The sequence below is a fragment of the Capricornis sumatraensis genome, chromosome 2, assembly GCF_032405125.1.
Source record: "Capricornis sumatraensis isolate serow.1 chromosome 2, serow.2, whole genome shotgun sequence".
In the NCBI taxonomy this organism is placed as follows: Eukaryota; Metazoa; Chordata; class Mammalia; order Artiodactyla; family Bovidae; genus Capricornis; species Capricornis sumatraensis.
The window spans coordinates 69,875,565-69,898,552 of record NC_091070.1 but is presented as its reverse complement, the minus strand read 5'-3'; the positions used below and the strand labels follow the sequence as shown (position 1 = coordinate 69,898,552).

The window sequence follows — 22,988 nt, the reverse complement described above, 5'->3', positions numbered from 1 at the left end:
AAACTTTTTTTTTCAAGAATTGGTTTCTTGACAAGTTTATTTTAAAAAATAAATAAATTTGAATGTCTAGGAAACTTAACAAGAACTGCAGATGGAAAATGGAGCTCTATTTCTTTTCACCATTATATTTTTCTCCCCAATATTCCAAAGAATACTATGACCATTACAGGTAGCTGTTTCCTACCTATAACAATTACTCTTATATGATAATAAAAGTATAAGATGAAATCTTTATAATATTAAAAATATTAGCAAGCATTCACTATGAATCTCCTAAACATGATAAAATTGTAGCCCATGTTGCAACTTTTATTTTCTATTCAATTCCAAACTTTTTTTTATTAGTATGCCCATCATGTAAGTGTCAATGGGAAACGAACAAATGAATTTAATGTATGGAAGGTAAGACATTATGGCTGTCTTCCATTCAGGCATCTATGTTACATCAAATTATTTATAGAATATTATAGAATGTGAAATCAACATGAAAACAACCTTGTTCACTAGGCAAGAGTATGTAAAACTCATTTTTAAAAGTTGGCCTCAAATACTTGCTTTTGAGATATTTATATCAATTAATTTTATATATTTCTATTTTTTAAAATTTTAATAAGAAAAATCAAAAGCTATTTTGGTGCCTAATACTTTGCTCCTGACGCTTCTGTCTTTGCTTCCCACTACTCAGAGTCACACACTTACTCTTTCTTTTCTCTTTCATTCTCTCTCTCCCTGCTTGCTCCTTCCTTAAACACACACACACACACACCCTCACACAAAGTAGCTTGATACCACTTAATAAGGATAGAGGTGTATGTGTTTTGGGGGTGTCAAACAGCTGTCACAAACTGTCACCTCCAGAAGAGAAACCTTGGCACACAACAAATTAAACTACACTTCTTTTTTAGCTGTCATTATTCATAGCCAATAAGTTGAAATGTTCTCAGCATTTCATGTGCAAATAAAACCACGAGGAAGCCAGTAGATCAGAATAGTGGGCCAGCAGATAAAAAAGAGAAAACAACACGCTGTCTCGGTCCTTCTGAAGTGGCTCATCATCACCCCTGCACCAGCATGCACCAAATGAGATCCAGCCTGGGGCAATGTATTAAATATGCATATCAAAGCAAATGAAAAAGTAAACCTGGAGATTTAAATTGGATACATTTACATGCTGAAAATGTCCCACTCATACCACTTTTCAGGTAGTGGGTCTGAGGAGGTATGTTCACTTTTTTGTGGCTGGGGGGAGTTGAGGGAGGAGGAATAGCCTGCAGAAGAGGCTGAACATAAGAGGATCACTCTGTAGGGGAAGACTTGGGAAAGAATACATTTCGTACACTTAAGGTGTCAAAGTACCAAAAAGGGTAAAAAAAAAAAAAAAAACTCTCCAAGGTTTTCTCTCATCTCCTACATAAAATTCAAATTTGTGGCAAACTTCACCATTTCCCACTCGGATTGCTGGTGGAACAAATTATTGCTTCCTTTGCAAACAAATAGCAGGGGGGCTAAAGTAAAAATGTTATAGTTCAGACTCTAGGAAATAAAAGGCTTTAAATTATGATGCCCAATGAGGTGGTAAGCCCTCATGGGTTCAAAATAAATCAGTTGTCATATTTACTTGATTGGGGGCCTCTAAGAGAGGCAACAAATGTTACAGTTGATTCTTTTATTCAAAGATGATGACTGTTGCATTATTAAAGCACTATCTTCTTAGGTATAACTTCTTTCCTGAGTATAATTTAATATTCCAAATAGTACCATAAACTGGCATTGTTGATCAGCCAATTCTATAAACAGCCTAGTCTATCCTATCTCTTCTGTATAAACATCAGCATGCTCTAGTTCCATATATCCACTTGAAAAAACAATTCCAAGAAACTATTCTAGAAAACCAAGTAGTCAAGACCCCTATAAATGACATGAGAAAAGCTTTTGCTGCAGAAAACTGTGAACTTTTCATCCTACAAACCATGTAACTAGATGCCTTCCCAGTCCCCCCAATAGTGCAAAATGCACATGAATTTAGAAACAGGAAGCAATGAAAATAAACAAGTAAATGACAACAACAAATACTTTGAAGGCAGTGTCATGCCCTGCCGACCACAACCACACAGCATATAGCTACATATCAGCAAATAAACTTGCCATAGCTGTTTGTTGCACCCACTTGATTTCAGTGAATATACTTAATATACAAAAGAGCTCCCCAACATCTCCCTCCCAGTGATGGAAAAAGCCCAGAGTAAAGACAGGCATGGGAGCCTTCAACACCACAGTATTTATTCTGTCTCAGAACTGGACATCGGGACTGGCGTTTTCTTTTTTTTTAATAGAAACTTCTGTCCTTAGGCTATATGGCTTTCCATAGAGCACAAAAGCTACTCATTAAAATCTGTGACTGTATATTTTCAAAACTTTTGGAGAAGGAAGGGGAGAAACTTATTCTCAAGGTATCTCAACTCATTCCTCTTACCACCTAGGAGTGGGGGGTGATGGTGGTGATACCAACTACCTTCAAGCCTTGACGCCCATTTAACTCCACGGAGTGCTAAATTAATATTTCAGCCATCAAGTTAGCAGACTATAGCCTGTATCATTCAGGTTGTGAGTTCAATTGACTGTAATCTATGGACACCCTGTCCCCCACCCCCAGGCTTGAGTTCCTATAAATAAACTGCTGTTCACACCCACTCTTTAACCTCTCCACTCTTGCCTTTCCTACCAGCTGCAATCTTTCTTCTCTTTGCTTCTTTTTCAAATTTTCAGTCTCACTACATATGCCTTTTTTTTTTTTTTTTAAAGCATCAGACTCACTAGATCAGTTCCAAAATAGGATTAAAAACAGAGAGAATACAAAGAAATCTCCGTTCCCGGCCTGACACACATGGGTCCCTCCTTACTATACTCTCCGTTCTCATTCACCAACTCTTTTAAGTGTTAAAATTCAACCACTAACCTATGTTTACTCAATCACAATTCCCTTCAGCTTTCTGTAATACATTGTTAATATTTGTTTCATCAAGGTTACTGTCTTTTATTACCAAGATGCTTCAGGCACTTGGCAGTTAGTTCATACACTGACAATAAGTTTCTATACAGCATAAGCTCAGAAAACTAGAATGGGTTCACTCCTTTTATTTCAAATGCAATGCAAGATTTACAATAATTCTCAGAATTGCCATCTCTGCGAGAAACTGAAAAATCAGTCCTTGCTCCCCAATTCTCTCCCATCCTGTCCAGTTAACTTTCCTGCCTCCTTCTCTCCCTGCTGCACTGATTACAGAATTGAGAAAACAGAAAAGGCAGCGGTCACCGTATCAAGCAGACAATTTGCTAACACTCAAGTTACCAAATCCAGGAAACTTTACACATTAGAAGCACAAATCACTCTATTAACTTGCTGTTTTTTTTTTTTTTTTTAATTCTCAACATAAATAAGGAAGGGGTCCAAGAAAAGGGAAATACAGATGAAAGGTGTGGAAGAAGTAGTGAGAAAGGGAGGAAAAGACTCCCAGAGAGACCAAATTTTTTATTTTAAAAAGGAAACCTAAGTCAGTGGAGCTAGAGGTTGCAACAAAATTTTCAAAACTGCTGTGCCCAGTGGTCTTAAAAGAATGCCAAAAGCTCACAGACTTACATGGTCAGCGAGATTTGTGGAGGAGCCTGAAAGTTCTTCGTGATCCGACTTGGAGCTGCCGTCTCTTTCATCAATGACGAGGTCTATAGGCATCTTCCCCTTCAAACAGCTAATGTACCGGTGGCAGAAGTTATCACACAGTTCATGGACCTAGAAGGAGGTCATGGTGGAGGGTTCAGCTTGTGTTGTTGTTGTTGTTGTCATGGTTTTGTTTCATTTTTTAAGGGGAAAAAGTACCAGGTTGCAAGGTTACATTTGGAAAGAGCAACAGTGCCATGTCTCCCAAACTAACTCTAATTAATGGGTGTAATAGTTGAAGGCAAGGAAACAATAGAGCAATTGTTGTAGCAGATATTATTCTCGAGAGACTTCCCTGAGCAACAAGTTACAATAAAGGGAACAGAAACAGGACTGGAAATAACTGGGTTCAGGTTGGGACTCCTTGGGGGGAAAATCCGATTTGATGATAACATCAAAACGTAAGGATGCAGGAACTGGGAACAGCATTAGCATTTGCGATTCAATAAGCTAGGAATTTTGTATGTTTTCAGGAGAAAATGATTGAGCTGCAGAGCTATGTAAAGACACCCTAGCCAGAATGATTCCCTCTGCTAGCACCTAATGCATGCCCTGGGCCTAATAGAGACGCAAGCAGGCTGAATGTCCAGTAACACAAATGGTTTGCTGCATTTCAAAATAATCCTCAATGCCTGGGGGAAAATAAAGGGGGGGGGGAGGCGGCTACTTTAAAAGGCAGGGTTGTCTTAATTCACCCATCCTCCGAGCCCCTGGGTTTGAAGAGCAATTTGAGGGAAAGACTAGGTAACAAGTTGCTCAAAATCTCTCCAGGTGCTCAGACTGGAGGTTTGTTAAAAACACTCCCAACTCCACCAGGAGAGGGAAGTGACTAAATCAAAGTGGGGAATGTCGTTTCCTGCTTACCTTTTCTAACTCCAAAAGGTGAAACCTTAGTACTTGTATTGCTTGTATCATCTGGAAGAAAAGTTTTTAGAGTGTGGAGTTAAGGCTCTGTGACTGCTGCCACTCGGAAATTCCTAGTGGGGGGATGGTGAGGGGATTGGGTTGGGAGAAGACGCAGACAAGTGGCCAGGCAAAACCCACACATCAAGAAATCGTCAGGAAAACCAAGTGATTACTGATCATCTCTGCCTCATTGGCTCCGGGGTGGGAATCTGACTCAACCTATGCCAAGGCATTTAGTATCTTTGCTCCTCACGTGTACTGAGCTATCTGCAAGGGCTGCCTTCCCAAGGACAGGCCTTTCTCCTCCTGAGTCCTGTTTAACTGTCCCCTCTCTGGACCTCAGGCCAACTTAAAAAAAAAAGAAGAAAAAGAAAAAGAAGAGAGAAAGAAAGGAAGAAAAAAAGTCGTTTCTCTAGAGAGAGAAAGCTTTTTAGAACAGCACACCCTGCGAAATCCCTCCTTACTAAAGAAGGAAATACTCCAGATGAATGGCGAGGCAGGGCCTTTGAAAGCGGATTTAAGTACTTTTAATATTGAAATTGTGCAAATTAGCAAAAGAATCGCACCTAAAAGTGGCCTGCGCTGGTCTGCCCCTCGCCCCCCTTCCCCGCCCACCTCCCGGCCCGCCCTCCGCCGCGCAGGCGGTTACTTCCTTCGGGTAAGCTGCCCCGGGCTCGGCCGCCTGCCCCGGCAAACAGAGGAAATAACTCACTTCTCGTCGCCTAGCTCCCGGGGCCGAGACCTGGGGCGCATCCCCTGCTCTCGCGCTCGGCGCCGCGTCCCCGCTCGCTGCCTCCCAGGGGCTCCGCGCGCCCTGACGTCCAACCCACCCCTCACTGCCAGCTCCCCGGCGGGGGCGCTAAGCTGTTCCCTTCCTCCCCGTCGCTCTGGAGCTTCAAAAGGAGGGCTCTGCTCAAACTCCCCGGAGGTCCGTGGGGGAAAAGCGGGTGCTTCTGGGCAGGGGAGGGGGCCCAGGTTGGGGACAGGCGAGCCACAGTGAGCCTTACCAAATTGTCCAGCTCTGGATTTGAGGAAAAAAGTGGCTTTTCGGCGCGAACCTATAGGAAGCAGGGGAAAGTCAGCATGAATTATCACTCCATTTTAAAAGGAAAAAAACCCTTGTCACCGACTAAATTGTCGTGTGCGAGTGGGGATGGCGGAGGGGCAGTGGCTGAGAAAAGAGGCGCTTTGGTAAAATACATGAAAAAAAAAAAAAAAAAGCCCAGTAGGGACGGTTGAAAAGGAATCTGGACCTTCGGATCCTGGCCCCATGAAGGGGTACCTGGAACCGCCGAGCTGGAGCCCAGATCTCAGGGCGGTTCTCTGGGCCCGGGTACCCGCTTATCCTGCTGTCCACGGGGCTGGGTTTTGCAGCCTCTCTCACCTCCGCGCCGGCGCCGACAGCCCAGAGAGGCGCCCAGCTTCCTTCCCTCCCGGGCACTCTCGGGGGCCCTCAAAGCCCCTATCCCCAATTCTTGTTCAAGTAGCTGCAGGCGGGGGAAAAGGCCAAGCCCCAGATTAGGAGCAGGTCAACTTTAATTCGAGGGTCGAGCCCCTGTATTCCTGGCTGGGGGGAAAAACAAACACCCATATTTATCTCCTCTTCCAATTCGCCTCCAGGCTCAAGGATGGGGAGGAGGCGCAGAGCGCGGACTGGGCCGGAGGTACAGATCGGGTGTCCCAGCCTCTTCCTCCTCTTTTAAGTAAAGCTCGAGGAAAGGGGAGGGGGGGAGTGGGGGGCTGCAGGAGGGCTAGTGGGTCAAGAAGGTTGGACCTGCTTGGCGAAGACCGCGATGTCCTCGTTGAAAGAGTCGGAGGAGCAGACGTCTCCGCCGGCCACTCCGGGTTCCCGCGGAGTGCAGGTCGCCAGCTCGCACTTCTCAAAGACCAGAGCTAACAGAGGAAACAACGGGTGCCTAACGGGCAGCGCCACGCAGAGACACACACACGGAGACGGGGTGCAGAGGGGAAGGAGCAAGAACTGTAATCAACAAGTTTGGAGGGTTCGGATTCCTTCCTTACTACCACAGACACGCATCACACTTTACAGTCCTTCCTTCAGGCGGCCGAGCCTGGGCCAGAAACAGAAAGGAGAAACGGCCGGGCCCTTTCCCTCAGCTCAGGACTCCCTCAGATGTGGTGGGAGAGGCCCCTGGCCACTTTTAGCCCTCCGAGTATAAACAGCCTCGGGTCGAACGTAAGGAAGCATCCAGTAAGCTGAGGCAGTCTGGAGCCCGGAATTGAACCAGACCCACTCCCCACTCTACAAAGGCCGTCCAACCAACCCCTGAGACCCAGCCCTGACCTCCCAAGAGAGGAACAGTCGGTGAAATCCAAGACTGCTTTAACTTCTGCATAGGGGAAGTCACAGGAGGCCCAAGGCTCACCTACAACCGCCGCCTCCCTCAGCAGTGATGTTTCCTCAATCTAACCTCTCCACCCCCTCGCCTTATGAACTTGTTGGGTCCACTTCTAGTAAAAGCCTGGATGTGGGGTCCAGTTGCATGAGGTACACGCAGAAGAGCTTCCTTCCCAAGACCACACTTCTCCAGCAGGCAAAAATAGATAAATCGAGTGTTATAACTTGGAAGTGAGCGTGTGCGTCTGCCCTTTGTGTTCCTCCGGGCGGTTTAGCTACACTTTGGGATGCTGGCGGCCTCTTGCTTCAGGCACAGTTGCTGTTTACTGACTGTCCCCTCCCCTCCGCATCCCACAGCCTTCCCCTCACCTACCCTCCGCCGGGACAGCCCGAGTGGTACATGCTGGGCCCGCGCAATCCCAGCCCTCCCTGAGTTCTCTCAGAATTTAAAATAATTTCCAGCCATCTCCCTCACTCCCCTCAAGAGCGCCTCTATGCAAGCAGCAGTCCCTTCCACCCCGCTGCACTTCAAGGTCTGCCCCCTTTATTTACAGAGAATTAAGAAGAGGGTGATTAGGACTTCCTGGCCGGCCGTAGCAGCCCTGATCCCAGCTCAAGCTGCATTTAGTGACTCCCGGACTCTCGATAGGAAACAGAAAAGAAAAAAAAAAAAAAGTTGCTCCTCATGGGCAGGAAACTTTCTCCTTCTTCAGGGCCTCTGTTAGGGGGCCCAGCTCTGCGTCCTTTGGCCAGGAATCCCGTCCTTGGGGAGAAGGCCCTGGCCAGATTGTGAGGACTCAGTCACTCCCGGCTATGGGGTCCAGAGTGGCGGGGCCTTGAGGGTAGACGAAGCCAAATCTTGCCGGGACTCATAGTCAAGGGGCAGAAGAGCAGCGCCCCCTCCCCCCTCCGCCCCCTGCACTGTCCTTTCCTATGGCAAACGGTTCTCGCCCCCCACCCCAAGGAGCAGTGACTCCCCACTTAGTCGGCCAACCCCTCATCCCCCACGGAGACACACACACACTCGCACTCACACTCACACCGTCCGCTGGGTCGGGAGGGGGTGGGGGCTGGTTTACCCATAGATCGCGTCCTTGTCCCGCTTCAAGGCGTCGTTGACAGCGGATCCCATACTGGCCGGCATGACATTGGGGTGCGGGGCGTGAGCGCCGTAGTGCTGCGTGGCGTGAAGCGGCGGCCCGTGGTTCAGGTGGTGAACCGGAGGGATCGGCCGCGGCGCGTGAGGGTCTCCGTACATGGAAGCAGGCACCCCTACTCCGTCCATCCCGCCGTAATGGGGCAGCTCATCGTACTGTCAGAACCCGGCAGAGGGGCGGGGGGCGCGGGAGGTGAGACAGAGCCAGGGGAGCCGAGGGAGGAGAGGAAAGGAAGCAGGGAGAAGAGAGCGAGCAAAGAAGTGGGGAAGGAAGAGAGAGGAGAGGGGGAGAAAGCCGAGGGAAGAAGAGAGAGGAGGAGGGGGCGGGAGGGGGAGGCAGGAGAAAAAGAGAGAGGAAAATACAAATAAAAACAAAGTCAGGAAGAAGTACCCAGCACGAGTTGAGCACACAGAAACCAAACCAGCCGAAACAACGGAGTTGAAAGTTGGGAGGGTGGGTGTTTTTAAATTAAAAAAAAAAAGAAAAAGAAAAAGTATGAACCCAGAGCAGCGTTGAGAGCAGGGAGAGGGGGCGGTGAGGCCGGGGACCGAGGGGCGCCGGGAGGTCCCGCTCGGGCCGGAGGCAGCAGAACCGTAGCGAGCCAACCGAGGGAGAAGTGGAGTTAGTGAGAGGAGGAAGCCCCGGTTCCCACCCCTAACCCCCCTTCGTCTCCTCCAGAGGATCCAATAAATCAAAAAGCGAAATGAAACAAAATAAAGAGAAGAAAAACGCTAATAATCAGGACGAGAACGCCGAGGACGAGGGAAGACTGGGGCCAGTGCCTCCCCCGGGGCAGGGAGCGGAGGGTGGGGGTGGGGGGTGGGGGGAATAACGTGAAAGTTACCAGAAACATTATTTAGCAGCGGATTCCCTGCGTCCTTGTCAATTTCAGAGACAAAACAAGCAGCCCAGGCTAGTCTAGGCGGCGGCGCAGCGGCTGCGGCAGCGCGGCCCCAGCGGCGGCCCCGGCGGCGGCGGCGGCTCCTACGCAGCCGGTGCCCGCCCCGAGCCGCGGGAGCAGCGGCAGCAGCGGCGCAGCAGCGGCAGCGGCGGCAGCAGGAGAACCGGGGGAATCGCGCTGCTGGGGTAAAAGCTGGAGCGAGGCGAAAGCGTGTAACAATTGCACTCGCACACACACACACACCACTCACACGCACTCGCCGCCCGCCCGCTCGCACAGCGCTGAAACACGCGCGCCCAGACACGCACACACGCACGCACACACACTCGCACACACGCAGAGGCACGGGGGGGAAAAGAAGCCGATGAATAATTTTGCTGCTATTTTTTTAAAATACTGGCCGCCATCATCAAGCAGCGAGCAGCAGCAGCGTTGAAGGGAGAGGAGGCACCGGGACAGGCCCCTCTTAGGAGAGGATTTATATCTAGGTAAGTGTTGGAGATTTAAACCTACCCTTTGCGCCATCAGTCTGCGCTCCAATAAACTCCTGGATGTGTCGTATATTTAATATCCCAGTCCGGATAAGAAAGTGATCTAGGCTGAAGATTCCTGTTTTTTTTTTTTTTTTTTTCCAAACCAAGGAGACTTCTCCCAATTTTCCAATGTTATTTTTAGGGGGAAAAAAAAAAGCCCAGGCAAGACAACGAAGAGTTTTTTTTTTCCTGTGATATTTCTTCTTTTTCTCTTTTTTCCTCTTCTTCCTCCTCCTCCTGATCTTCCTCCTCCTCCTCCACCTCCTCCTCCTCCCCCCTCCCCTCCTCCTCCTCTTCGGTCCTCCTTTCCCCCTCTTTCTCTTCTCTTCCCCTCAGTTGGAAAAAAAAAAAAAAGAAAAAGAAGAAGAAAAAGAAGAAAAAAAAAATTGTTAAGCCCCCGAACTGAAGGTTACGAGCGGCCCGTCAGCAGCCCACATGTAACCGAACTGTCGTGTTTCATGGCTTTTTGCCACTCCAGCTGTCAATCAAAGCCCGGAATGTCAAGGTAGTGAATGAATGATGGTTGATGATGATGAAGAGGAGGAATCTTTCAGACCCGTTTTTTTCTTCCAGTAAAACTCCGCGAGGGGTTTCTGCTTCTTGTATTTTTTCCTCCCCCTCCCCCCTCTTTTAGCTTTGCCCCCGCTGTATCTATAATATGATCCTCTCTCTTTAAAGTATCGTTCAAAGAAAGCAGGAGGGGAAAAATCAAGAAAAAAAACGAATAGTTTGCAAAAATTGGACTTCCTCCCCCCCTTTCTTGGTAGGTATTTTGTCTCTCCCTCTCTCTCTTTCTCGCTCGCTCGCTCGCTCTCACTCGCGCTCGCTCTCTCGCGCTCGCTCTCTCTCGCTCTCTTTCTCTCTCTGGGAGATGAGTGAGTGTCAGTAGGTGTTGGCAGGTTGGCTGCTGCCTGGCTTATAGAAGAGCCTCAGTTTGGCGGCGCGGGTCGGCGGCGGGAGAACGAAATGACGGAACCCGGAAGTCGTGGTGGCCATAGCCCGTCGTACGGCGGAGACACATCCCGGGAGTGGGGAGCGGGAGCGAGGAGGAGCGCGCCGCGCGGAGCCTCTGATATGCAGCGAGTGCGATCGGACGGCCCCGGTTGGGGGGGCGGGGGAGGCGGGGGGCGGAAGGGGGAGGGGAGGCAGGAGCCCAGCAGACCCGAGCAAATCAGCGAGGCTGCTCCTCCGCGGGGATGGCGCGGGGGGAGGAGGGGAGGGAGGAAGAGGAGTGTGTGTATATGTGTGTGTGCGCGTTTGTGTGTGTGAGCTTGTGTGTGCGCGCGCGCGCGCGCACGTGAGGAGAGAGGGAGGGAAAGAGAGAAAGAGAATGAAGAAGACAGGGAGAGCGCAGAGAGGAAAACTGCAGAAAACCACAGGGAAAGTACGGTACAGCTTCAGATTTTTTATTTTTTTCTCTAAAACTTCTAGTTCATTTCCCCATCACTCCCGGCTCCTCCCTAACGGGGTCGTGTCGGGGACGTTTGGCATGGCGCTCCTGCTTTTGTTCCTTTTAATTCCGCGGCCCCCTACTCCTCTACCAGCCGACTGTCGCGCCCCGAAGGCTTTCTGCTTACACTCAGAGGCAGCAGGATCTGGAGACCGTACCAACGCCCGGCCAGAGTTTTGTTTTTGTTTTTAAGTGGTACTTTCTTCCCTGTGCAGAGCCTGGACCCTTGTTGTCAACATTCATTTTTTTTACTAGGACAAGAAGAAACCAGCTTAACTCAAAGAGCACTCCCTCCAAGCTGTGCGGACGAGGGTCACCACGGAGAGTCTTTGGGGGCCTCAGAGGAATCTGGAGGGAGGAAGTGGGGAGAGAGTCTTTTGGGAACTTGATGTTGTCTGATGTTGCCAATGGGTGTGTGTGTGTGTGTTGTGGGTGTATGTGTACACGCGAGCGCGACTGGTGTGCGACTCCGAAGTGGATCTCACTTAGAGCTGGGAAGCATGGGAGCGAGCGGGAGAGAGAGGGGGAGAGAGAAAGAGAAAAAAGATGCCTAGCGTGGAGGATTGGCCCGCACTCCCGGACCAGCTTTGTTGCGGTCGCCCGGGGCGCGGAGGCCAGGGCGAGGTACCGCTGGCTAATGGCTGTGTTAATTACATCGGGCAATTTAGGGCGATCTGGAAGATGGGGCCAATTCCGAATGAACTTTTCCGAAAATGAAAAGAATCTGTATGTGTGGGGGGAAGGTAGCTATCCCACACGGTTTGCGTAGAAAGTAGTTCTAGCTGGTGTCTCTCCGAATCCCTGGCTGGAGCTACTCCCAGCCTCACCTCCGCGCCGCGGGTATCCCGGCGGCTGCGTGTCAATCACTGGGAGCCCCGAGCTGGGGGCGGAGCTACGGTCTCCCCGCGCGCTCCGCTCTACATCCTCCGCCGTCCCCTGGCTCCAGGCAGCCCAGCAGCCAGGCCCTGCGCTCGGAGCGCGCCCTCTCTCCCCAACTCCTCGCTCTCGCCGTGGTTCATGATCCTAGAGAATTGAAAACAGACTGTTCCTCAACAGCTGCCTCCTTCTCCAACTTTAAACCCATTCTGGAGAATAGAAAGTAGCGTATCCTCTGCGCTGGGCTTTGACCGACTTTCCGAGAGATGGGGGGTGGGGAGGGGAGGGGAGCGCAAGGAGAATAAAGGAATAAAGTAGTGTGTGTGTCACACAAGAGAGAGAGAAAATGAGAGAGAATGAGAATATGAGAGGGAGAGAGTGAGAAAAGGCTGATAGGCTTTTCTTTTTTAAAGTCCCCCTTATATCTTCTCTGCTTCACTGTAAGCTTTCGGGCAACTCAATTGAGCTTAGATAGCAGCCTGCAGAGACTCCAAGCGGAGTCGGAGAAATTTGGCCCGATTTTAATAGGGTTGGGGAATGAGCTCGGGAGGTCAATAAAACCCTCCAAAAATGATGAATGATTGAGCACCTGTGATGATGATAGTGATTACTGGAGCAATTAAACAGTTTGATTAAATGAGCCATCATAACAATGATGTCTGCGGGAAATCGGCCCTCACATATAAAAGAAAGATAGTGCGGAGGGACTTGCAGAGGCGAGGGTAGGGCGACGTCAGGAAGTGGGGCCATGGATCGCGCAGTATTTGCCCGCGGTGGCCGCAGCGAGGACAGCCGGGCGCGCGGAGCCTCGGGATGAGAGTCTAGCCCAGGTTCCCAGTAACTCGTAAGCCAGGCTTCAAGCCGGTAAGAGCGGACTGGTGAGAAACCTGAACGTTGGGAGGAGGGTCCTTCCCCATCCACCTCCTCATTTTGTCTTCCCAGAAGAACTGCAAGATTAAAAGCATCCTTCGTATTTGTTGCTGAGTTGCTCATGGACATATAAGGAAAGGTGAGTAAAAAAAAAAAGAAGATGCAAAAGAGAAGAAAAAGTTGACCTCCAGAATTTTATTAACAAGAGGTAGTTGTTCGAATTCGGTTAATCCGAGGCGGGAAGATGACCGAGAAAGAAAAAAATCAGACTGGTCTCGCTACGGAGCATTTTCGACTTAGCAGAGGTCTTTATGTTGGTGGATCCACGGTCCCAGTGCAGCGCCGCTAGCTGAGAAGTTTGTACTCAGTTTTTAAGTTTTTAACTCTTCTAACTGTTCCTGTTATCAATATTGCATATTTGTCGCCAGTAGGGTTATTATTGTTTTAAGTGTCCTATATAGTAAGCAATGAGGCGCCAATTACTTTTCTTTTTTAAAGGATCTCAATTTCCTTGAAAATGTTGATTTTGAAAAAATCAGCTTGGAACCGAACCTCTGCATCGCAGTTTAAACATTCGAAGTTGCTATCTTCTTCTCTTACCATTACATTTTTTTTTCTTAATGATATTGTGAAGTGAGTAGCATTCCTACAGCCTTTATTTAGAAAAATTACACGAAGATTTTTTAAAATCTTCCACGGCAATGCATCGAGTAAAAAACAATTCAGACCAATTGATGGTTTCTATATTTTCAAACAGTTGTTGAGCTAATAATGGGTTGATTATTCCGTGATCATCTTGAGTTTTACAAAAGAAAAAAGTTTGAATTCTTTTTTCATGTGTTTTCATCCTTTGGGCGACGCAGAAGGCATTTTAATCTGAACTTCTTTCTTCCTTTCTCTCCCTGTCTCTCTCTCTTGCTCTGATATTCTGTAACTACTTTCGAATTTTATTGAATACATTAAAGCAAGTAATTAGGACAATTTGGTCAGAGGTGGGAGGGAGAGAGAAATAGAACATTTTGAGATTCTGTTAAGGAAAAAACCAACCAATCATCCTTAACTCCAAAGACATTAGTTACGAAGTGTGAGAATGTTAAAAGTGAAGTCTTCCAGGAGGAAAATCTGTCATTTAAAATTTTACCAGTTTCTTAAAGGGAGAATCCCGAATTTCATGCGACTAAAGAGATTTCACTTACCTAGTTGCACGTAATTATGAAACTGTTAGTTTAAAATAGCATCGCAGTGCAGTCAGTTACACACAAGATCAAGTTGGAGGTGATTCACGATGTCCATTCTTGGTCAATCTGATGAATTCAAAGGACGATTACTTTTAATCACCAACTTGCTGATGTTTTATTAATAGAACTGAAGAACATTTAAGAACTTCATGGTCTCCCCTAACTCCCAGTTTTGCAGTCCCATTGAAACTACTCAAAAGCAGTAGAGTACGCAGGCTTTCTGGTTTCTAGTCCGGGATAGTATCTTGCTGATGCTCCGTTCTCAGCCTCCAAAACCCTTCCGGGACTTCGAGGCTCATCTGCTCTGCCACGTTTGGGGTAAAGGAAAAGTAGGTGGGGCAGGGCCGGGAGACGGGCGTGAGATGGGGGTCGCAGGAGGCGGCACACACCTCCGTCAATAGTCAGCCCCTTTTGCTCAGGCTGGAAATGGTTTTAACAGGCGGTAAAATTTCATCTTGCGGTGTCAAATTGGGGTCATTTTGGGGTTAGAGTTCTTAGTGTCCGAGAGGAGCTGTCCAGCTGCGTGGGGACTCATTAACTGCAAAAGATCTGTTTCAGTAAAAACAATTCAAAGACAATCAGAAGGCTGAAGACCTTCTACAAATCGCATTTTACAAGTGCCCCAGAACAAATATGGATGCTGAAGTCTATTTCTTCAGAATCCCAAATCGGTTACTGAGCTTTGGAGTCGGGGTGGGGGCACTGAATGAAAAAGAAAAAAAAAAAAAGGTGAAGGGAGGGGACCTGATCCGGTGGAGGTGAATGGGAGGGGGAATTAGGCCTTTCAAACTTGAGGGTCTGTTTTTAATCACCTCTTGCTTACTGGAGCATCCCCAAGACTTCTGAGAACTGCTTCTTTTCTACTTTTCCTTCTCTCTCTCTCTCTTTTTGTCTCAACATGGAATGATATTATAGGTAACATTCAAGATGTTAAAAGAATAATTGAATTGCCTTACAGTTACTTAATTTAAAGGGCATTGGCTTTATGGAGAGTAATTTGAAATGAGCATCTATGAACCTAGACTCTACTTTTGGGTGAATTTGCCCACCTTCCTGTAGGAACTTAAGCGTCCTTACCTCCTTTTTTTACCTAAAAAGTTATAGATCCTCAGCACAGAAAACTCCAAATTCCTCAGAACTGTAAAGTCTGAAGTGTTAATCTGTGTATTAAAATCACAGGGCTTAAAACCTTTTTGTCTTCTTACAACAGTCAGAACAATTGGCACCTTGCTAGAGGAACAAATAGATCCACCCTTAATCTTATTTGTAACTTTAGTTAATGTTTTGAATTGAGCTATTTTAGATTAAGCAGGGTTTGGGTTTGTTTGTTTGTTTTTTTTTCCCTCTATAGGTTAATTTTTATTTGTGGAGGCTCTCTTGGCTGGTTTGGAAGAAAGATACTAATTATTACTTTAATTCAAAAAAATTCCTTCAGGTAAAAGGAAAGTGCCATTTTAAAATGAGAAGATAGATGTGAGATGCTTGGACTTTTAGAATAAAACTAAATCAATATCTTAGAATAAATTATGCTTTTAAAGAAGTTTTCTTGCATTACTGACCTGAGCAAGTAAATAGGATCCGAATATTTTCTTCTTCCTCTCTCTCCCTCCCCGGCCTCCGCCTCGGTCACTAGGTCTTCTCTCCCCATCTGCTTCACTGTTCTTTGGTTTCTGAATGCAACAGGGAATTTTTGTAGTCCAGCTCTCTTCTCCAAGCCTCCCAGAGTAGAAATTGTTATTCAAGGAGTTTGGTTGCGGCCCTGCAGACACAGCCCTGAACCCAGCATCGCTAGGACAAAGGCAAAGGGGTTCTCTTTCTGTTCCAACCTGCTGGCTGACAGTTGGAATTTTTGATATATATTTTATTTGGTGTTTTCAATAACGTGTTTGCCTCCCACTCCCCACCCCCTTGCAGTCATCTATTACTTTAAAAACATCTCTCTATAAAGCTGGGCTCATCCTTGTGAACTGTTCCTGACCTTCCCAGCCATGAAACCGGCAGCTCTGAAAGTTGCTCTAGGACGAATTTCACTTGCTTTCTTACCTGTTAACTTTGCTTATTCTCTTCTTAGTTGGGATCAAGAGACGAAGGGGACCTCTTTTTGTTTGTTTTGGTCCTTTCCCCACTTAGGCTTTCTACCACGCACCCCTCCCCCCATTAATAACAAGGCACCCCACAATTTCTCTTCTTAAATAAGATGGGGTGGAATGATTGTACTTTCTTTCCTTTTGCTCTGCCTTATTTCTTATTTCTCCCAATTTTAGCTCCTATCCTATCTCGCAGTAGGAAAGTATTTCAATAAATAGCCCTCTAGCGCTATCTGGCGGGGCTCCAAGCACGACGTGCGCTAGCTCTCGCTGTCTCTGGCTCCTTCCCGCGCTCTTTTCCTTCCTTTCATCTTCCTCTCGCCTTCTCTTTCTCTTATCTCCAACGCAGTCTTGATTCTGTCCCCTCTTTCTCTCTTTCCTGCGTTCCTACTGTCCCCTTCCTAGTTCCCAACCCCATTTGCCGGGCAGACAGCTGGAAAGACCCGGTCAGAGGCTGACACCACCGGAACCAGGTGATGCTCAGGCGGGGGAGCTCTTCTAGGACTCCCACCTTCACCCAACAACGTGGGCCATGCACGTCCTTTTCCTTTGATTCACATCTTACTGTAGTTTAACGCGTTGCTTAAGTCTCATCGTCTCAGCCGGCGGTGGTTTGGAAGGACATAAACTGCATTTGTGACGTTTAGAGGAAAGAAGTCAGACGCTGGAATCCAGTCTAGTGGAGCCCGGCTAAGTTTTAGGTCAGAAGGCCGAGTCTCAATGCGAGTTTGACTGAAGGGTCGGGGCTTGTGCAGGGGTGAGAATAGCCCTTCGGAAGAGGGCTGGGGTTGGGGGCGCCAGCCGGCCCCCCTTCCCTCCACCGCCTTACAGCACAGCAGAGTGCTCCAGTTTATGTCCTGGGCCTGTCCAGGATTTAAAAAATAATAAATTATTTGAAAAAATAATAATAAATTAGTTTTATTCTCCCTCTCCCACCGTCACTACCACATCAAATTTGGAGAGGAGTGGAAAGAAAAGTGGAAGTAGGAAAGCTCACTGGAAACCCCAGAGGGCAAAGAAAAAAAAGACAACAGAGACTTCGGGGAATGTGCTTGAGGATGCAGTACTCATCAGTGTTCTCCCTCCTTTCTGGAAGAGATTTGTCTTCCTTATTTGTAGCTTAAAGAAAAAAGAAAAAACCAGTAGCTGGTAAACCTTTAGCATAGGGTGGAGAGTTAGAGGGGACAGGGGCAGAAGGAGAGATTCAGCTCCAATTTGGTACTTTAAAATTCTCTCTCTCTTTCATACACGCACACACAAGTCACACACCCCTCCACACACTCAGCCTTAGAGACATCTCTAGTCCTCTCTTTTTGAGGAAATCTCTTCCATCTAGTTCTTGAAACGGATGAAACAGTATGGGACCTGGGGGACTTTGTGATTGCATGAAAGTGCAATCATATGATCAACTTTGTGACTGCATTTTCTAAAATTTAGTTTTGACCTTGAGAAGTAAAAGCGAGGACCATATCCCCAGTACAAGACCCAATCAGTAGCTACCTGAAGCTAGGGGCCTTCAGCCTGCAATGACTTTGATCACACAAAGACCTCTTGCCACCTCTAAAATTCTCCCCTCCCCACAATCTCAAAAATAGAATAGAAAGGAGGGTGGAGGATGACTCAAGTGTAGGTTCTGTTCCTCAAGAATTGCCCCCTCCTGCTCTCATCCTGAAGAAAGAAAGCACAATTTAGATATAATTAATTGAGGGCTGTTATTAGGTCATCATTAGCCAAGGTGCAAATAGTTGCAGCCCATTTTTACTTAAAATTGACCAGCCCCAGAGTGATAGATCGATTTGGAGTATAAAAATGATGTATCAAAACATCAATGTCGATTATTTGAAATATTGTAGTCGAATTTTTTTATTGCTTCATCGGTTAAGTGTCTGAAAGTGCAGTGTTCAAACATATATTTATGTTGTCAATACTGTCAGAACTGTCAGTTTTACTATACTGGATTTGTACTACATTTCGAATTTACTCATTTACATAAAATGCCCACTCTAGGATTCCCCCACCCCCAATCCATCTCTCTCTTTCCTCCCAGCTCTGGAAAATCCATGTCAGTTTCTTCAAAGGATTCAGCAATCTTTGCCTCAGCTACAGTGTGCAGTGCCTTCTTTACTCAATTTTCCACATCGGATTACATGTCTTTTTCACCATTTCTAACTTTCAGAGATCCTTCCTCCATTCTTTCCAACTCTGCCTACTCCAACCTTTCCTCCAAAATAGTATTATAGCCCTTGGAGTAGTATTGTAGCACTTGCACTATGTTCCAGTCCATGGGATCGCATGGAGTCGAACAGGACTTAGCAACTGAACAACAACAAGCACTTGGAAAGCTTCTGATTCAAATAGCCTCATCTCAACTCCAAGTAAACTGTTTAGGTAGAAAACCAAAAAACCAGACTTCACTGTACCTCTTTGACTGCACTCTTGTAAACCGGGCTTCACTGGGCACAGGAGATCACATGTGTTAGGCTCCATCATCAAATTACCTGGGAGATTCAAATCTTCCAGAGAAAATGAATTTGGAAATATACTTTTTCTTTTCAGTTAAAAGCTGTGATAAGAGAAAAAGAAACAATACATATAAATGATCGGCACGTTTTACCTTTAAAAGCTTTTGAACTCAATCAAAAGACACAAGTTGGAAGCAGAATTGACAGTTTTAATTCTACCCATTTTCACCTGGCACATCAGATCAGAGGCAATCATTTATTTTATGAGGGGTGGATGGGAAAGTCAGATAGAAAGCTTGAATCCACTGAAGTCTCTATCCTAAAAAAATTACAGATAAACTAGTGAAATGCAAACATTCCACTACTCCACTACTCTCAGTCTAGACTAATTGAAATTTATAAATTCATATTCTGCCTAATTTTATGCTTTTTATTTTGTTTTCTAGGATTCCCTCCAAGACTGATAGGAAAGACAGGGCCACTTCTGGACTATCTGTGAGGATGTGTTTCTGTAATACTGAAGCACTTTTTATAAACCTTTTGGTGTATTTAAATAAATCTATTTGGACATTAAGAGAAGCCATATATACAAGGATAGCTTTGCTTTATTTCAGTAATCCCGATAGTAGAAAAAAATTTCACAATCTGAGAAGCCTTGGCCAAAAAAAAAAGTTTTCTGCGTGCATCTGCATGTCTTCGTGCGCACGTTTATAAACGTCTCCCAGTCCGTGTTTGCGTGTTACCTCCCTCCTGCCATACACTCGAAGGCAGAGGCGTCGAGGGATCGCCCCCAGAGAGCTGTGTTTACTTAGGTTTTTTTTTTTTATCTCGCTGCCATGTATGACAAGTGTTACTTCAAGAAATTCATCAGCCTTCTATAGATACTTCCAGTTTTGCTGTAATGATCTGCAGAAGAGAACTGCCATCACTTTCTCACATCCCAAGGTGTTGCAGGAACTCACCGGAAGGGGAGAGTGGCTGAAACGCTTAATTACAGTGAGGGAGGGAGGGGCGCGAGGCGGGACCTCGGAAGGGAGAGTGGGGAAGGTCTTTACCTGGCCTGGACTTGAAGAAAGCTGTGAATCCTCGCGTTGAAAATTTGAGAAAGGTAGGATTGCTTTTTTTTTTTTTTTTGTAATGCCTTTGGGGAGAAGTGATACCCTTGTGTAACAATTAGCTCAGACAATAAAAATAATTGGAAAATCAGTTGGAATTTCTGAGTTTTTAATTACGTTTAATTTTGTGCTAAGCCGTAAAATTACGAATGCCCCTCAATTAAACACTCTCCTCTTGTAAAGCGTTTAACAACAATTATTCCTTAATCAGTCTGAATGTGAGTCACAAATGATGCTTTTCCACATCAAAGGGACGTCCTTCGACGTTACCTTTTAGTCATAAGTAAGAGGATTAATTCCTATAATTAGAGGGATAAATATGTGCATAAATACATCTCTCACTCTCCTTAAAAAAAAAAAAAAGCCACTTTCACTCTGTGTGAGACGTGGCCGGCTGTGGTAGGGCAAGGATTTTAATTGTCCGCTTCTGCCAGACACCACTTTCCTGTCGGGCGAATCGAACCGTGGAGACGCGGGCGTAGAGCGCAGACCCCCCAGAGGGGTACACACGCGCACACACGTATACACAGAAACGCACACACGAGTCAGGCAGGAGGTCCAGTGCTCGGGATCCCGAGGCCCCCCGCCAATTCCAGTGCGATCTTCCCAAGAAAATAACACACCCCCGCAACCTTGGCCCTGCCCTGCGCTGCGAGAGAGTTCTCTTCCTGCGGTCCACTTGGCCTGGATGGAGAACGGGGTCCTTGCCCTAAACTAAAGGTCCAGGTTGACTCTTCAGGCTACAAATAAAAATTGAGCATGACCTTTTAAAACTCTTGTGTGAATATCTCATTTACCTAATGACTTTATGTCACCTAGGAAGAAGGTCAATTTCCTCTTAACCTTTCCCCCGCTGCTGCAGTAAGCATTCTTCCCTAATCAATGGTGGCTGGAATAATCAATTCCCATTTTATGATCGCTGACAAACTCAGTCTCTGGGCGGGGTGTGAGCGCGGTGGGGCTCGTTCTGGCCGGGACAGAGGTCTCCCTGGGTACGCTCAGCTCCGCCCCGCGCCCGCCGAGGGAAGCTGCTCGCTCTTGCGTCGAGTTCAGAGACCTTGGCAAACTTCCCTCCCCCAACCGCCGGCGTGACTTCAGAGTTGTCACTAATCCGAACCTGATATTCACCAGAGCTCTTTCGGTCAGCGACAACGCTCCCCGCTGCTGCTGGGCCTCCCACCCTCCCCTCCTCGAAGTGTTTTTATTTCAAAGTCTGCAGGCAGGGATTGTCCCGATCCAAAGGAGTGCGTGCGTGCGTGTGCGTGTGTGTGTTTTAGTTTCATTTACATTTTTAAAATTATTTTTGCCTTCTTCTGCATGCATCTCTTAGCTCTTTCACTGTGTCTCAGCCGGGCTCACTTTGCATAAACAAAGCAACAACAGAAGCTCCGAGTGGGTGGATTCGTGTGGAAATGAAGTCAACTGGCAGAGTTCTCTTTCTCTTTTCCTGTCTCCTTTTCCTTTTCCCCTCCCTCTCCCATCTCTCCTTCCTCTTCTGTTACCTTCCTCCTCCTCCTCTACCTCCCCCAGCAATACTCCGTCATCCTAAAAGATGGGTTTCTAGATGCCACTTTACCCCTATTTTTATTTAGTTCCTGAGTCAGGGGAAATTACCAGGAAAATTACTAAGTCAGAGCTGGTTTGAAAGTGAATTCGGGATAGGTTCAACATTCTTGATATTTCCAGGGCCTAAATATGAGCTCCTCTCACCTTGTATCTCATAAAGTAGAGATACAAGGCCTTTTAGCCGCATGGCACAAGTCTTGTTTGAAGAGCACACCCTCAACACTGGTTCACCTCCCATCACTGGAATTTCCTTACCCTTATTCTGCCCTAACTCCATTTTCACTCACTACCAAGGTGTGATGAAGCTGCTGCTGATTATCAGGTAAACAAAAAACCTGCTTAGCTGGGGTTCAAAGGCAGGCAAGACAATCACTTTTCTTGGAAAAGATGTCCTCCACTCAGGTTTTTTCAGATTTCTTATGATTAGCCAGCTAGTTATAACTGAGCTCCAAACCCAAGCTTTTCTCCTGAGTGTTCTCTCAGGTCTCATTGATGGCCTTTGAAGAGGTCATTAAAAATGCCCTCCTTGGAAAAAAAGAAGAAAATGCCCCCCCTTTTAAAAATCCATGCACCTCATTACTCATGGGCAGGCATTCTGTTACAATAGAGAAGTTTGTCAAACAATCAAAACAAAAATGTAGATATTCCACCCTAGAAGGTGGAATAAACAATAAATTGCTTACTCTGATGTAAAACTAAACAAAACAAAAATGGTATGTGAGTTCAAGGTGAGGCATCTCTGGGTCAAAACACTCACTGTTCACCCCCAACAGCTTCCTCAGGTCCTGTTAGGAACAGAGATAACTGACAAGGCCACCTCTCCAGCCTGCCAGAAACTCAAGGTTCATTCCTTTCTTGCCTTGTGTCTGAAGGCGCTAGTGTTGTGACCCCCAGGAGGCAGAGAGAACAGACCAGGTGCAGGACCTGACCTGGGATGGGGCCAGGCCAAGTTCCCAGTGTTGTTACTTCCCTTCTTGCTTCATACCAGGAAGTACATCTGCAGCTCTAGTTGAATTAGATTCTGGATTTAAATGGGCATTGAGGGCTGGTCCAGCTCTGATTCGTAGTTTATAGCAGATTTGTTTTTTAGATTTGTTTCATATTCCCAACAATTGAATTAGATTTTCTGCAACTACAGCTTGTACAGGCCAGAAAGAACTTGTGTGGGAAGAGTTCCCCATTACTAGGAGACCTAAGTGGGACTTTTATCTCAATTTGACAGAGGAGCAGACAGATTGGGGATGGGCCCCTTGACCTCAGATAATTACTACAGCCTTCCTTCTTAGACAAATTTAATTCTCACATAAGAGTAATTAACAACCTCTGACTATTCACTCACTCTATGAGAATTTCCTTTCCTTATCTTCAGGGCCCTCACAGGGATGTTGAATAATACGTTTAATATTAGTTGTTAGTTTCACCTCAGTTAAGCATTTTGGATTTTGCTCACTTCTTCCACAGTCGATGGAATACATTTAGCATAGTCTTGGGCTGTATTCTCATTCTAGCAGGTGAACCAGGAAATAAAATCATCAGTTTACTCCCCTCTCTACTCCCCATACTAGATTACTCTTTGAACAAAGAAAATTGTCTAATTGTGCTTAATTTAGAGAGCATGCCAGAAGAGTTTTTTTTTTAAAATAATAAAAATGTTATTCTCTCCCTTTGACTTTCTAGCAGCTTTGTCTTTTTGTCTCTATCAGTGTTTTACACAGGATTATAAATCAAAATTACATGTCAGGATTTATAAAAC

The 22,988-nt window shown here is 46.4% G+C and overlaps 1 protein-coding gene across 5 annotated transcripts in view; it reads right to left on the bottom strand.

The window, feature by feature from the left end:
- The window catches only part of MEIS2 (Meis homeobox 2), a 225,975-nt gene extending 211,933 nt beyond the window's left edge, over window positions 1-14,042 (bottom strand). For 4 of the 5 annotated variants that reach the window (XM_068965915.1, XM_068965917.1, XM_068965919.1 and 1 more), the window contains exons 1-6: window positions 9,552-9,764; window positions 8,060-8,292; window positions 6,396-6,537; window positions 5,629-5,679; window positions 4,580-4,630; window positions 3,638-3,787 (exon numbers count right to left, since the gene is read on the bottom strand). In XM_068965915.1, coding sequence (XP_068822016.1) covers window positions 3,638-3,787; window positions 4,580-4,630; window positions 5,629-5,679; window positions 6,396-6,537; window positions 8,060-8,292; window positions 9,552-9,563 — 639 coding nt within the window. In that variant the 5' untranslated portion in view covers window positions 9,564-9,764. Of the gene's footprint in view, window positions 1-3,637; window positions 3,788-4,579; window positions 4,631-5,628; window positions 5,680-6,395; window positions 6,538-8,059; window positions 8,293-9,551; window positions 9,765-13,963 lie in introns of those variants that run through there. The other variant, XM_068965916.1, reaches the window with a different exon arrangement.
- Window positions 14,043-22,988: the final 8,946 nt, after the last annotated feature.